The 14,085-nt window shown below is 47.3% G+C and overlaps 1 protein-coding gene across 1 annotated transcript in view; it reads left to right on the forward strand.

Annotated features, from left to right (window-relative positions):
• LOC103799780 (elastase-1-like) overlaps positions 1-3,914 on the forward strand; it is a gene marked incomplete at both ends in the record, with an annotated part of 4,348 nt that extends 434 nt beyond the window's left edge. The window contains 5 exon segments of the mRNA XM_009072128.1: positions 1,133-1,264; positions 1,604-1,646; positions 1,904-2,039; positions 2,152-2,294; positions 3,765-3,914. Coding sequence (XP_009070376.1) covers positions 1,133-1,264; positions 1,604-1,646; positions 1,904-2,039; positions 2,152-2,294; positions 3,765-3,914 — 604 coding nt within the window.
• Between the last annotated feature and the right edge of the window lie 10,171 nt (positions 3,915-14,085).

Genomic DNA, 14,085 nt, shown 5'->3' on the forward strand with positions numbered 1-14,085 from the left:
CATCCCCTAAGCTCCACACTTGTGCTGTTCTTGCACAGCTGGACATTTCACTGCTCGTTTAATCAGGGGAACTGGAAAACTGTTCTCTTTAGCCTTGATTTTGCATAGTAATCACTGACTTCCTGGGAGTGGAAATCAAGCTGATTGCTGCTTTTCATAAGATGAGGTGCATTTGCATGAACGTGAGCATTTCTAATGCATTTTCATCCCAAAAAAACCTTCACGGAGTTGGAAAGATGGAACAAAAGGCATTTACTAGCTCATGGCCCATGTTGTACAATTTGCTCTGCGGCGTGTCTGACATGCACCAACTCAACAATACAGCATGACACCAACAAGCCAACACTCCTCTTTAACTGTTTGTGCCTTTAGTGAATGCACTTACAATGAAGTGTTACAAACTGGTCCTTCACACTCTGTCACAGAAAGATGCAGAGATGCAAAGTGAATCTTCTCATTCAGGACCAAGCTCAGCACTGTGTTAGCTGATGCTGCACCTTTGCTTGTTTCACCAGCAAATTGCATGCAGCAGGTGCCTAATTCATAAGACCAAGTAGAATCATAGAATCATAATTAAAATCACTGGGTCCAGTCATTAACCCTACACTGCCAACCCATGTCTCTAAATGGCACATCCACACATCTTTTAAATCCCTCCAGAGACGGTGACTCCACCACTGCCCTGGGCAACCTGTCCCTGTGCTTGGCCACTCTTTCAGTGAAGAATTTTTTCCCAATATCTAACCTAAACCTTCCCTGGTGCAACTTGAGGCCATTTCCTCTCATCCTGTAACTTGTTACCAGGGAGAAGAGGCCGACCCCCACCTGCCTGCAACCTCCTTTCAGTTGTAGAGAGTGATAAGGTCCCTTCTGGGACTCCTTTTCTCCAGACTGAACACCCCCAGCTCCCTTGGCCACTCCTCATCAGACTTGTGCTCCACACTCTTCCCCAGCTCTACTGCCCTGCTCTGGACTCACAGGGAATTTGGCTACAGTGCATTGAAAATCCTCTGAGATGAGGTGCTTTGGAAATTATTACACTGGTGGACAGTCTCAGTGGTGCAGAAGCTATACTGCAAAGCACTCAGTGGGGAGTAGTGTTCACATCAGTTATTCTCTGATACATTTTCAGGCCCCCAGGAGCATCTTACTGTGTGGCTCTGGGTGAGCACGATCTCTTGGAAATGGATGGCATTGAGTACTATATTGATGTGGATGCAATCTTCATTCATGATGGCTGGAATCCCAATGACTTTGCCAATGAGTAATTCTTTTTATTAATGTCAGATGGTTGAATGGTACTTAGCATCCTGTCCCACCAGTGTTTATGTGTATATTCAGTCCAGTTCCCAGTGAGGCTGGATTTGTGGGAAGCACTGGAAGACGATGCAAGGGAGATTTCCCAAATGGCTTCCTCTCTCAGAGCTGTTCCACAGTGTCTATGTGGATGACCTCAATCTTGATTTGCCTAAAATGGGGAAAAGAAGGGCCTCGCAGATGGATCCCAGATTGAGGGACTCACCAGAAATCACATCACTGTGTGCATCTGATGAAGGGAAGCCAACAAGCAAATGGTGAAAGACTGTCTTAAACCCCCCCTCAGAGACATGCCTCTCTACCCAGGGTCCACTGAAATTCACTCAGAGGTTTGGGGCCTCTGAAGGAGTGGGAGATTTATTTGGGGGAGTTAGCTCTTTATCAGTTTGTACCATGATCTGGTGACTCTTAATTGCTCTTATTTTCCTGTCACCTGTGACAGCTCTAAGGAATAATTAATGACATCTGCAAGGCATTTGTCTGTCATCATGCCAGAGGCTAGAGACCTATATAAGTGACAAAATGGGAGTGAGGACACTTGTGGAGGATTTTCAGTAAGGAATCTTTCACCTATATCCTGTTTCAGCTATGGCATTGCCCTGCTGCACCTCGAATCTCCTGGTATGCCGATGGGTTTATTGAGCTGGGAGTGCTTCCACCTGAAGAAGAAATTTTTCCCAATAACTATCCCTGCTATGTTAGTGGCTGAGGGGTGGTTAGTGGTAAGTAAGAGGGAAGGAGGAGTGTTGAGGGTCCCTCCTGGTTCCAGGTAAAGCTTCCTTCCTCAGCCACTGGAGTTCCTGGACCAGTATCTCCCCCTTTCTCTGCTAGCAGGTGGCAGCAGTGCAGACAGACTGCAGGAGGTCATGCTGCCTGTGGTTGACCATGACATCTGCTCCCAGGATGACTGGTGGGGATCCCAAGGAAAATACACCATGCTCTGTGCAGGTGGAGATGGTGTGAGGGCTGGATGCAGTGTAAGAGCTGTTATTACCAGAGGATTTTCAAGCTCCACTCTTCTTCCTTCCTCTCTGACCTTGCTGTTCATTCGGTTGGGACCTGTTTTTACCATGTCTCCACCTCTAATAGCTCTCCCACAAATTGTGTCCCCTTTGCCACTTTCTGCTGCACATTTTCTAAACCAGACCTCCTCCACATTCCTCCATTTCCCCTCACATCAGCCAGCAGAGAGAAAACCTGCAAAACCTCAGGGCATGTCTCTCCCCTCTGATTTTGGAGAGGAGATTTGCCCTGTCTTCCAACATCATGTCTGATTGACCAGATCCCAGGGACTAAGTTGAGACTTTGGCAGTCGCCTCTGCCCTCACCCAAAGGATGAAGCTGTGTGGAAGTCTGTGCACTCCTCCAGTGCTGCTGTTGTGTTGCACCCTGGGCCAGGCAGTGCTCCCTGCTGCTTGTCACCCTTCTCCTCCCCATCCACTCTGTTTACATGGGCAGCTGAGGTTGCTGCAAGTTCTGACTATGTTAAACTGCACTGTCTGGACCAGGTTAGTTGGAAAAGGAAGATGCTGTGAAGTTCCTGTTATCCCAGGGGTTTCAGGTGGCCCCAACATCAAGGCAAGGAGGTTTGGGATAGGAAGGCAGAGGATATCTGTCACCTCTGCCTGTATTCCCTTCACTGCAGAGGTGGCTTCTGGTGAAAGAAATCATGCAGAGCTCTTAAAAAATTGTGGACAAATACATAATATGTGTGATGATGTAAATATATGAATATAATATGGAAACATGCAGAAATAAAACAGGTTATACAGTTATACATAGTACGATTACAGGTATAGGATAATTATAGATCTGTAGGTATTTAGTGTATTTTTGGTGGGGTGTAATTATGGCAGAACCTTGTTAGAAACCAGGTTCTGAGCCAAGCAAGAGCTTTTATCTTCTCCTGTATTTTAATTTGAGTTTGTTTCTTTTCCACCACCTTAACACCCTGGACCCTCTCAATATACCTGTTTGTGAGGAGCAAGGGAAGCAGCACCTTCCTTCTCCCCAATCTCTTGTAGCTGGAGAGTGCACTGATTTTTTGGCAGAATGCTGTGCAGGTGGGCCTTGGTGGGAAGGATTGTGTGTTATGCAACATGCCCTGGACCATTTACTTAGAGTCTCTAATTTGCATTGGTGGTGGAAAATTAGGGTTTCAGCCTACCTCGAGGGGCATATGTATATATATGTGTGTGTGTATGTGCATGAGGACTGAGATAATTCATAGTGGGTGTGATCTTTGTTTGCAACATTTTGGGAGGTGCTGGGTGGTCTCTGTTCCCATACTGCTGGGGCCAGTCAGCCCTTGCCAAAGAAAGCAGCACAAATTTTTTGTTGTCACATTCAGGACAGTGATTAACTCACTAGTGTTCCTTAATCCTATCCAGTCATTCAGTTGCTCAGATAATTTGGCTTAATACATTCCTCTCCTTCCTCTGATCCAGGGAGACTCTGGGGGCCCTTTCAGCTGCTACAGAGACAATCACTGGGAAGTCCATGGGATTGTCAGTTTTGGGCTAGTTCCCTACCGTAACACCTACCAGAATCCAACAGTCTTCATATGTGTGTCAGCCTGCGTGGACTGGATCTACAATGTAAGTTCCTTAATGCCTTCAGTGTGACCTGATGTGTCTCCCATGAGAGCAAGGGAGTGCCAGAGGAATTGGAGTCCTTCATTTTTTAAACAATTAGGAATTGAACGGGGAGATCTGGGGAGGTCTAAAATCAGGATATTTGATGTTACTTTTGGTGTAGTCAAACAATTGTAAGGAAGGAGCTGCTGCCTTGGAGCTGAAATGCTCTGCTGAGGACCATGGACAAAATTCAAGCCAGGCAGGAACTGAGCTCTGTGTCCAAAAAATTATCATCACCATTCACCCAGGCAAAACCTTGCTGCAGGAAACCATGGAAGGAATTAGCTGAATGCAAGCATAAAGCATCTCTACAAGTTCAAGTCCTGCAGTGTCACACTATTCACCCTCAGCTTTACATTTGGGAATGAACAATGAGCTCTTTGCTTCCAGAAATAATGTCTAGCACAAGGACCAGCTGTTTCCTGAGCAGAAGGGATGGTTTTGTGGAAATGCCACTGTAAACCATGGCTCCTGCTGGAAAAAAAGATGGGGAGACGTATTTTAAATCAGTGTGAGGAAGAGGGAGGCTACTGCAGTCCATAAACCTTTTTAGGTGGGAACAGGTTGTTAGAGCAGTCCCCTAGCCCAGCTGGGAACAAGCCCTTCTTCAGAGCATTACCTGGGATGAAGATGTTTTATGCTGTCTCTCTGTTGAATTCACCTCTTTTTTGTTTTCCAGACTATGACAAATAAAGGGGGTTTCTAGAGAAGGATCAGCTGGAATTGGAATTGGCATTGGAATGAGTTGCACAGGGGTGTAGTAGAGTCATCATCCCTGGAGGTGTTCAAGAGGCATCTGGATCTGGCACTGGGTGATATGGTTTAGTGGTTTAGGGCTCACAGTGGTGGTGCTGGGTTGATGGTTGAACTTGATGATCCTAAAGATCTGTTCCAACCTTGATTATTGTATGACTCTATGGCTGGGGCATGAATATGAGAAGAGCTAGAATGAAGTATCTCTGCTCATGAACTCTCATCCCTTCTATGCCTCTCTGGGCTATTAATAGCAAGGTTTGGCTAATGGTGTAATAAAGTCTCAGTGACTGCAACCAGTGGTCTGTTGCTGTGTCTGCTCAGCCTTAGGCACCATCTCGGACCAGGTCAGCAAGGAAGGAGGTTCCAGCAAATGCCCCAGTCTGTGATGGTGTCCTTGACTTGGGACTGGGCCATGGCAGCACATATGGCTCTTCAGGGCTGTCATTTTGGCATCAAACCCACCTGCAGAAAATTACTAGGATCCTTACTATCTCACTGAGGGATTCCTTAGGGATAACCCCACCAGCAGTGAAGGTAGCACAGTGGCGCAAGAGCAATAGTGTGACACTGCTGGGCACAAGTATAAATATTCCTATCTCGTTCTATTCTCACAGCAGCCACCAGAAGTTTTTCTTGCAGAACTGGGTTCTCCTCATATTCCTAGATGAACTGCCTCGATATAGTGCTGCTCATACAGAGAGCATCTGTCTCAAGTGTATTGGAAAAGTCAACCCATAGAAAGCCCAATTCATCTAACTTATCCTTAAATTCACTCTGTATAGGGTGATTTTTTTTAAATTCAGTTTTTAGAACTAAGAGTATAGAAAAGAGCATTTCTGGAGGGTGCTTTTCTAGTGGGGAAGCAATAAATTCAGTGTAAAACAATCCACTGCACTGCAAGGTGTGCAGGGACGTATATTCAGCCAGCTGGGCAAGCTTATCTGCAGGGGATAATATTTCCAAATAAAAGCCATATCCCTATGAGACACACATCAGGGTGGGTAAAGGGAGAGAAGGTTGAAGAGAAGGAGATATATGTGTGCAATGAAGCAAGATTCGTCTTTTGATGAACTACAGAACCATCCCTGGAATTGTTCAAGGCCAGGCTGCATGGAGCCTAGAGCAACCTGGTCTAGTGGAAGGTGTCCCTGCCCATGGCAGGGGTTGGGACTAGATGATCTTTAAGGTCCCTTCCAACCCAAACCATTCTGTGATTCTATGAACTGCAAAACCATCTTGGAAAACACAGGGAATCCCACATCCTTCCCTCTCCCCCTTTTGCTGTGTATGAGATGCACATTTAGGAATGAAGGACATTGATTTAGCTCTTTTTCCAATTTAAGCCACTTATGTCCCATCTCTCTTAAAACCTGCACATACCTAGGGCATGGTAATTTTTTTTTTGCAAAATCCTCTCTTTGGGGAATGCACATTTCTCCTCTCCAAAAGCCACTAGAGGGCATTGGCCAACCGAAGGAATCCCCGACACAGTTATCACCGACTGCTAAAGAAGTTTTGCAGGCCAAGACTGATAACACGGCATGTCTCAGCCTTGCACCCTGTCCTCCGGGTTTGCTTGCAGACCCACAGATAAGCAGTGACACACAGGAGCTGCTTTTTGCTGCCGTTATCCTGAGGTCAGATCTGCAAACTGATAAATCTTCCTTATTATAGCAAATGAAAATGAAACCAGTGGTGCTTTCTTTAAGGCTTGTGAAGCAGCAGAGTCCTGGCTGTATTTTTGGCTCTCAGCTTTATTGGGCTGCACTTGGCAGCATCTCCTGGCCACTCAGTAGTTTGGCAATTCTCCTCTTCTGACAAGTTAAAAAAACACTGAATCTCAGCTTTTCTACCCTTTAATATTACTGAATGGGTTTTGCTCCTTTTAAGACAGCATGTGTAATTTCTGCTGCTAGATCGTAGATCATACGATCACAGAACGGTTTGAGTTGGAAGGGATCTTAAAGATCATCTAGTTCCAATCCCCTACCATGGGCAAGAACATTTCTGAAAGAGCCTGAGTCTCCTATGTCCAAGGAATGTCTCTTTTAAGAGCACTAAACAGCCACATGTCAGGAGCACACTGGCATATGAGATCTTGGCCTGACTATATTCAAGTTTTTCCCTTGAGTTTCAGAAGGAATTAAAAAGACACAGATCAAAGGCTTTGGGAAATGAGATTTTTTTTAAAGGAAGCACCTCAAACCACTTCCAAGAATTACTCTGAAAATAAGAAGTGAAATCTTAGAGTGCCTGGTGGGTTTGGTTCTGGAGGGTCAGCCTGATGCCTGGGCTAGGGATCTAACCCTGTGTACTCAGTGCATAGGCCATGGGGGGATTTGGGGATGTCACATAGGGTCCCAGTTTCTCATCAGTCTCCATTCTTGTCCTGGGCTGAGCAGAGCTCGGAACCATCAGGGATGTTGCTGCTCCTGGGACCACATTACCAATTTAATGAGTATGTATGTGCCTTGCCACAACCCAAAACACCACAGCCTACCCCTGTTTGTCACCTAATGCGACAGTGGTGACAGGCTGTCCCTGCTTCCCGTGCAACTGCCCACAGTCTCCATAGGACAGCCATGGCCATCAGGTGTTTGAAATCTCTTGTCACAAGCTGCTCTGAAAGCCAGGCTGGACATTGCTCCCTTAAATTCTTCCTCCACATGAGCAAGGTCTGGACCCATTCCTACACCAGCCAGGAGGAGAAACCTCAGGCTGCACCCGCAGGAGGAGGAAAATCAGGTGCTGGAGACATACAGCTCTAATTCAGGGTCATTATCACGTCCCCAGTGCCAAGAGCAGTGTTTCTTTCCATGTTTCGATGACAGGAACAGCTTGTGCTGCTCAGCTGTGATTTATTGCGTAGGCTAAGAGGGAGGCGGAAGCCTGGCAGCACACGGACAGGGCACGTGTGCTTCTCCTGTGCCTCATGTACCTCTCACTATGCAAGTGCCTGGCTAGAGCTACTTGTTCCTCAGTGCTGCTGGGCAAAGCTGTGATCCCAGGAGCTCACCTTGGAAAGCATGTGAAAAATGCAGTGCTTCACACAGGATTTACTAATGTGGATTTTAGGTGTTACAGCAGTATCCTATCCCGTGTGTGGAGATACTAGGTGTTACAGCAGTATCCTATCCCGTGGTATGGGGAAAGCATGGCTGGGCACAGTATGATGTCCACATCCTTTTCTTCAAAACTAGGTGCTGAGAATGCAGCTAAATCAGGGAACAAGCTAGATTTGGGAAAACTGATGCTCCCTGTGTCTTTATGGTGAGCAGAAATAGGAGACAACCATGGCAACAAGACTTATCTCCTGGGGCTGGCTGCACCGGGTGTAGGGTGTTCAGTGGGGTGTAGGTCCAGCCACAGCACCTTCAGCTATTTGGGGTGGTAAGGCTGTAGGTGCTGTGAAACACAGCTTGGGAGCGTGGGGATCAAATACAGCCATCAGTGCTATTTGAGATGTCTGAGAACATCCCATCCCATCCTACTATGTCAAAGGGGCACATCTCTTCTGAGGTCCCATGTCATTTCCACCAGCCCCATGGGGATGTCTTCATACCCCTGTGCACCTCAGTTGGCCCGAAACACAACAGAGCAGGGCAGCTTTAAAGTCACACAGAGATAAGCTCAGCAATGTGGCCCTCAGCCATACCACAGCTCCATAGAGATGTTCTGGTTATAGACATCTCCTCAAACAAATCCTGCCCTGGGGTTGCTGCACTTTATCAGAATAACCCCCAAAATCTCCAGTCAAAATTGTACCATTCCTTCACCCAATCATTCCCTTGCACACTTGAGGGCAAAAATTATGAATATTTGGGAGTATGGCTACAAGGAGCTACCTTACCTCCTGACAGCTATTCAGCCTTAATTACCAGAAAGCACTTTGGGATGCTTTGACTATGAAAAGTACTTAAGGACCATTAAGTTCTCATAGCTGTTTATTCCAAAGTAGTAGCCAAGTATTTATTTCCAGGGAAGTGTAGTAGATAATAGTTTCCTGTGCAGGGTATCTCAGGGGAGCAGGTTTATTTTGGAGGGAGATCCTTCTATGCTATCCATCCTGGTGGCAGGGTTCTCCTGTAATGTTTTACCCTGGCATGTAGCTCATGTGGTCCCCGAGGAATCAGGTCCCCAGGCCATCTGATCCTTTCAGCTTCCTCAGCTGGACTGACCTGAAAGTCTTCTGTGCTTGTGACAAAATATATTAGCTCCTGCAGTCCCAGATATTCCCACTTTGGCAGTTGTCATGCACCTACCAATGTAATGGGGTCAGGCATGTCCAGCACAGGGGTTTTGGTCCCTCATTCAGCTTCCCTAGTCACAATGTAGGTACATCCATGGGGTTTTTTGAGCATTTACCTTTTGGAGATTGTTTCCTCCAGCTGAGGTGTGTGTGCCAGGCCATATATGGCAACACAGCCGAGCCCCGGGACATGGCTAACTCTCCTCCAGACCTGAGTGGGCCATTTAAGCCTTATTTTATTTTCTTTTAATGTGCCTTAGTGAGGTATATGGTGCCCTTGTCCCATTACTCCAGGCCCTTGTCCAAAGTCCCACTTCAGCTCTCTTGTAACCCCTTTAGGTACTGGAAGGGGCTCTGAGGTCTCCCTGGAGCCTTCTCTTCTCCAGGCTGAAAAATCCCTAGCAGAGGATTCCGTCTCCATAGCAGAAGTGTTCCAGCCCTTGGAGCATCTTTGTGGTCTCCTCTGAACTCGTTCCAGCAGATCCATGTCCTGGAAGCAGCAAAGTTTATCACACCTCTGTGCCAAGAGGAGTTGATGTTTGCCTTGGAGCATGAAGCCAGAGAAGCCCTGCAGGAGTTTCCTGGCTGGTTGGGGATGGTTCCTCTGCAAGGTGCTGATGTTAAAGCCGTGGCCACTCCACTTTTTATGGGGTTACATCTTAGAAGGGGTGAAACCAGGTGTGATTTTCTCCCTGGCCATGGCAGGGCTGAGACCAGCCCGCTGTCTGCACACACCGGGACACCGAGCTGGGACTCCTGCCCCGTTTGGCAGCAGGTGGTGCTGGTTCTCCATCCCTGGGAATCGATGAGTCATTGACCCCAAATAAACTCCTCCATGCACTTCCCACCTTGCTTAGGGCTTCATCTCGCTTTTTATTTTAATTTGCTTTTTTTTTTCCCCTTCGCACAGTCACTCCGCCCGCTCTGCTTCTCTCACCCAGAGGCACAGCATTGCTCATCGCTTTCGTTTGGGTTGAGCCGTGCTGCTGTCACCAGACTGGAGAGCGTTTCTGGGCGGGTGGCGGAGCAGCCTCGGGACAAGGGGTGAGTCCTTTGGCGACCCAGGGCTGGCAGGGACAGGGATGGGCAGTGACGCCAGGCTCGGCGGCTCCAGACCTGGCGCCTTGCGGGAATGAGTCCCGAGGACTTTCCTCATCCGGAACAGCTATAAAATGACGATAGTATGGACTTTATCTCCGTCAGGGAAAAAAAAAGAAACCAAACAAACAAGGCAGCAGCTGCAGGGCAAGGTGAGGGCAGGGTTGTTGGCTCTGCCGCAATGAGGACGTTTCCATAGGGCCAGATCCTGCTGTGGAAGGCTTGTGTCTGCTAAGCTTTGGGAAAAAATCCTTTTTCTCATGGTTTGTCTGGTTGATAGAAGATAAAAGGGCAGGTTTGCACCGCATGCCCAAGCAGCATGACACTGCAGGGGGTCAGGTTGTCCCAGGATATTGGCAAAGGCAATAAAAGCACCGCAGGTGATGCCTCTGCCTCCCCTTGGCTTCAAGACCTGTGTCACTGGAACAGTCATGTTCTTTGCCCATATATATGCATTTTCCATGGGATTAAGCAGAAGTTTGCTGGAGCTGAAGTTTTAAATGAGACCTAGAGATCAGCTTGACTTTCCCATGGAAAGGGCACTGCAAAACTGGCAATCATCCTCATGTTCCCGTGGCACATTTGAGCTTTAGTCTGTGACTGATATGGGATGGGAAAAAATCCCAAGTTCCTGCACCTGGATCAGAGCAAACCCAAGCACAAATACAAGCAGGGCAGAAAAAGGATTGAGAGCAGCCCTGAGGAGAAGGACTTTGGGATGCTGGTAGATGAGAAGCTCAATGTGAGACATATGTGCTTGCAGCCCAGAAAGCCAACTGTGTCCTCAGCTGCATCAGAAGCATGGCCAGCAGGTCGAGGGAGGTAATTCTGCCTCTTTAGTTTACTCTGGTGAGACCCTACCTGGAGTGCTGCAGCTGGCTCCAGGGCCCTCAGCATCAGAAGGACATAGACATGCTGGAGTGAGTACAGAACAGGCCATGGAGATGCTCTGAGGGCTGGAGCACCTCTGCTATGGAGACAGGCTGAGAGAACTGGGGCTGTTCAGCCTGGAGAAGAAAAGGCTCCAGGGACACCTTAAAGCACCTTCCAGTACCTAATGGAGCTCCAAGAGAGGCTGGCTCCAGGGCCCTCAGCATCAGAAGGACATAGACATGCTGGAGTGAGTACAGAACAGGCCATGGAGATGCTCTGAGGGCTGGAGCACCTCTGCTATGGAGACAGGCTGAGAGAACTGGGGCTGTTCAGCCTGGAGAAGAAAAGGCTCCAGGGACACCTTAAAGCACCTTCCAGTACCTAATGGAGCTCCAAGAGAGATGGAGAGGGACTTTGGACAAGGGCATGGAGTGATAGGACAAGGGGGAATGGCTTTAAATTGAAAGAGGGCAGGTTTACATTAGATATTAGGATGAAATTTTTCCTTGTGAGGGTGGTGAGGCACTGGCACAGGTTGCCCCGAGAAGATGTGGCTGTCCCATCCCTGGAATTGTTCAAGTCCGGGTTGGATGGAGCTGTGAGCATCTTGGTCTAGTGAAAGGTGTCCCTGCCCATGGCAGGGGTGTTGGAACTAGATGATTTTTAAAGTCCCTTCCAATCCAAACCATTCTAGGATTCTGTGATTCTCCGTGCAGGCACACATGCCAGAGGCTGGTTCATGGGATTCAGCACCTTGGGCTGTTTCAGCACTGCCCCTTTTGGGGTGTGGTGGGTTCCCTGGTGATGATGCCCTTTGCTGGGGCATAGCACGAAGTCATCGCCATGAGCCAAAAGCCCACCAATGCAGCAGCTGTTCCCCTACCAGTCAGCAAATAGTTAATGTAAGGGAATTATAGACATAAACCCTGTAAAAGAAAAAGCCCCACAACCAAACATCCTTCTGGGTGGGGAAACAGGCCAGGCTTCACCTCATGTTGCAGAGCTGCCATGGGCAAGCCTCTGTTCGGTATTGCTGCTTTTACAGCTCAGCAAATAATTTGTAACAAATAGTTTATTCAATTAATTGAGTTTCTCTGCTCTGGGGGCAGATGGCAACCTTTAAAAATGGATTCCCAATGGAAAACTAGAGAATGGCATTCTTCGGCCACTTTGCTTTGATTTCAGGTCAATGGCAGCGGTTATGATTTATGCCTGTGCTGACAGACACAAGCCCATGGGAGAGGTGTACTTTTCCCTATCCAAATTCCTGGGATTTCTTTAGCTTTTACTTTGTACCATGGGCTGGTGCACATCCTTGCCCCTTTCTTCTTTCTGTGCTCTTGTCAGGGCCAGGAGTATTTTCTCTGCTTTTCCCCTGGGGTGCGGGACTGTGCTGCATCCTTCCAGGTCCGAGGGGTACCATGGGATGATGAGAAATGGTTTGTAACCCATAAGGGAAAGTGGTTTCCAAGGTTTCCCAGGGGTTTCCCAAGATTTGTCCTAAATGTTTCTTGGTGATGTGGATGCTGCCATGACTGTTGTCTTTTCCATCATCCCATAGAGAGAGGCAGCCACCATCCACAAGCCCAGCAAGCTCAGGAAACACCCCAACTTGATCCCAGCCCCCTGCACTGATTTTTACTTTATTTAGGTAAAAGAAGAAAGGTTATTGTGTCCCAGAAGTGACACTGGTGAAGCAGGAAGCAATTTGAACAGGGTAGTTGTCACATGCCACTGCAAGTTGATGTGCCAGGGACATTGCCATGGCACAGCTGAGCAGCCAGAGACACCCTGTGAGCCTCAGGAGATGCTCTCCAGGCCACAGATCTTGCTTTGCCTTCAAATAATTAAGCAAATTGTCAAAAAGGTCCCTTTAAGCCCAGCCCTGGGAGAAATTCCTCTTGCCAGCCCAGGCTCTTTCTTGGTCTAAATGTGCTGCTGTAACTTAAAATTTCAAAAGTGAGGCTGGCCCTGGGTGCCTATCAGTGAGGAAATCCCTCCCCAGATATACTCTGAGGGATTTTGGGATATCCCTCGTGCATCTCCAGCTGCCTCAGGAGTTTCTCACATGTGACCTCCCAGGGCCTCTGTAGTGTCCCCCACTACGTTTCAGTGTTCAGGTGACCTTCAGGCTGTCATGGAACTGGGCACACCTTGGAAGCTGCCTGTGGAGTCCCCCTCTTTGAGGACCCAGCTGCCACACAGAGGAGGGCTCCATAGGGATAGATGAGCTGCCCCGGCTCCATGCTTTGTCCAGGGAAGATGTCCTCTTCATTCCAGGGATTGACCCTACAGATGGTTTCCCACTATGGGACTGGTCCCATACTGGTGCCCAGCCTCCTAGGCTGCCCCTGTGCCATTCTCCTACACAAGGGCATGGGGATGCTCTTCCCTGGTCTGCTTTTGTGGGGGCAAGAAAAGCAATGGGGTCCCAAGCTCCAGAGAAGCCTCTTGGAGAACACTAGGCTGAGACAAGGACAGCTCCTGCCATGGTAGGAGGCTCCCATCTCAACACTCAGGGTGGAAATCACAGAGCATCCATTAGCTTCAAAAAATGGGTCAAGGACCAAAAACAAAAAAGGGAAAATTATAACACAATGCAGTGTACACACCTATCATCTAAATTTCTGAGCCACAGTGAATATAAACAGGGTAAAGACACTGCCATATTCAAACAAAGTTCTTTTATTGAAAGTGTAATGGAAAATTCTTCATATTGCTTTGATGAAATGAGAGACAGCAGCTGTAGACAAATACGCTTTTTTATAAACAAATGCAAATGGATAAGGTAAAAATAAAGCATTTTTTTAACTTGTACCTTTAAGCAACGTAATCACAATATATACACAAAGAAAGCTAAAATAAAGCTATGTTGAAACCAAAGCGTTTCAATCAATACATTAGATAATTACAGATTGTGTCAATAAATACCCAGTTTTTAAACTGTTTAACAGGCAACTTTTTACACAGATACCGAGAAGAAAAAAAAACCATTATGTATTTACAATTCAGTGCCCTGGGGGAAAAAAAAAAAAAAAAGAGAAAAAAATCTTTTTTTTTTCTTTTTGGCACCAACACAAATAAAAAGAATAAATTACTGAAAAAAAATCCACAAAGGCAGGAGTCAATCCCCGTCATTCATTAAAAAAAGTGTGT

Source organism: Acanthisitta chloris, unplaced genomic scaffold (assembly GCF_000695815.1).
Source record: "Acanthisitta chloris isolate BGI_N310 unplaced genomic scaffold, ASM69581v1 scaffold6673, whole genome shotgun sequence".
Lineage (NCBI taxonomy): Eukaryota > Metazoa > Chordata > Aves > Passeriformes > Acanthisittidae > Acanthisitta > Acanthisitta chloris.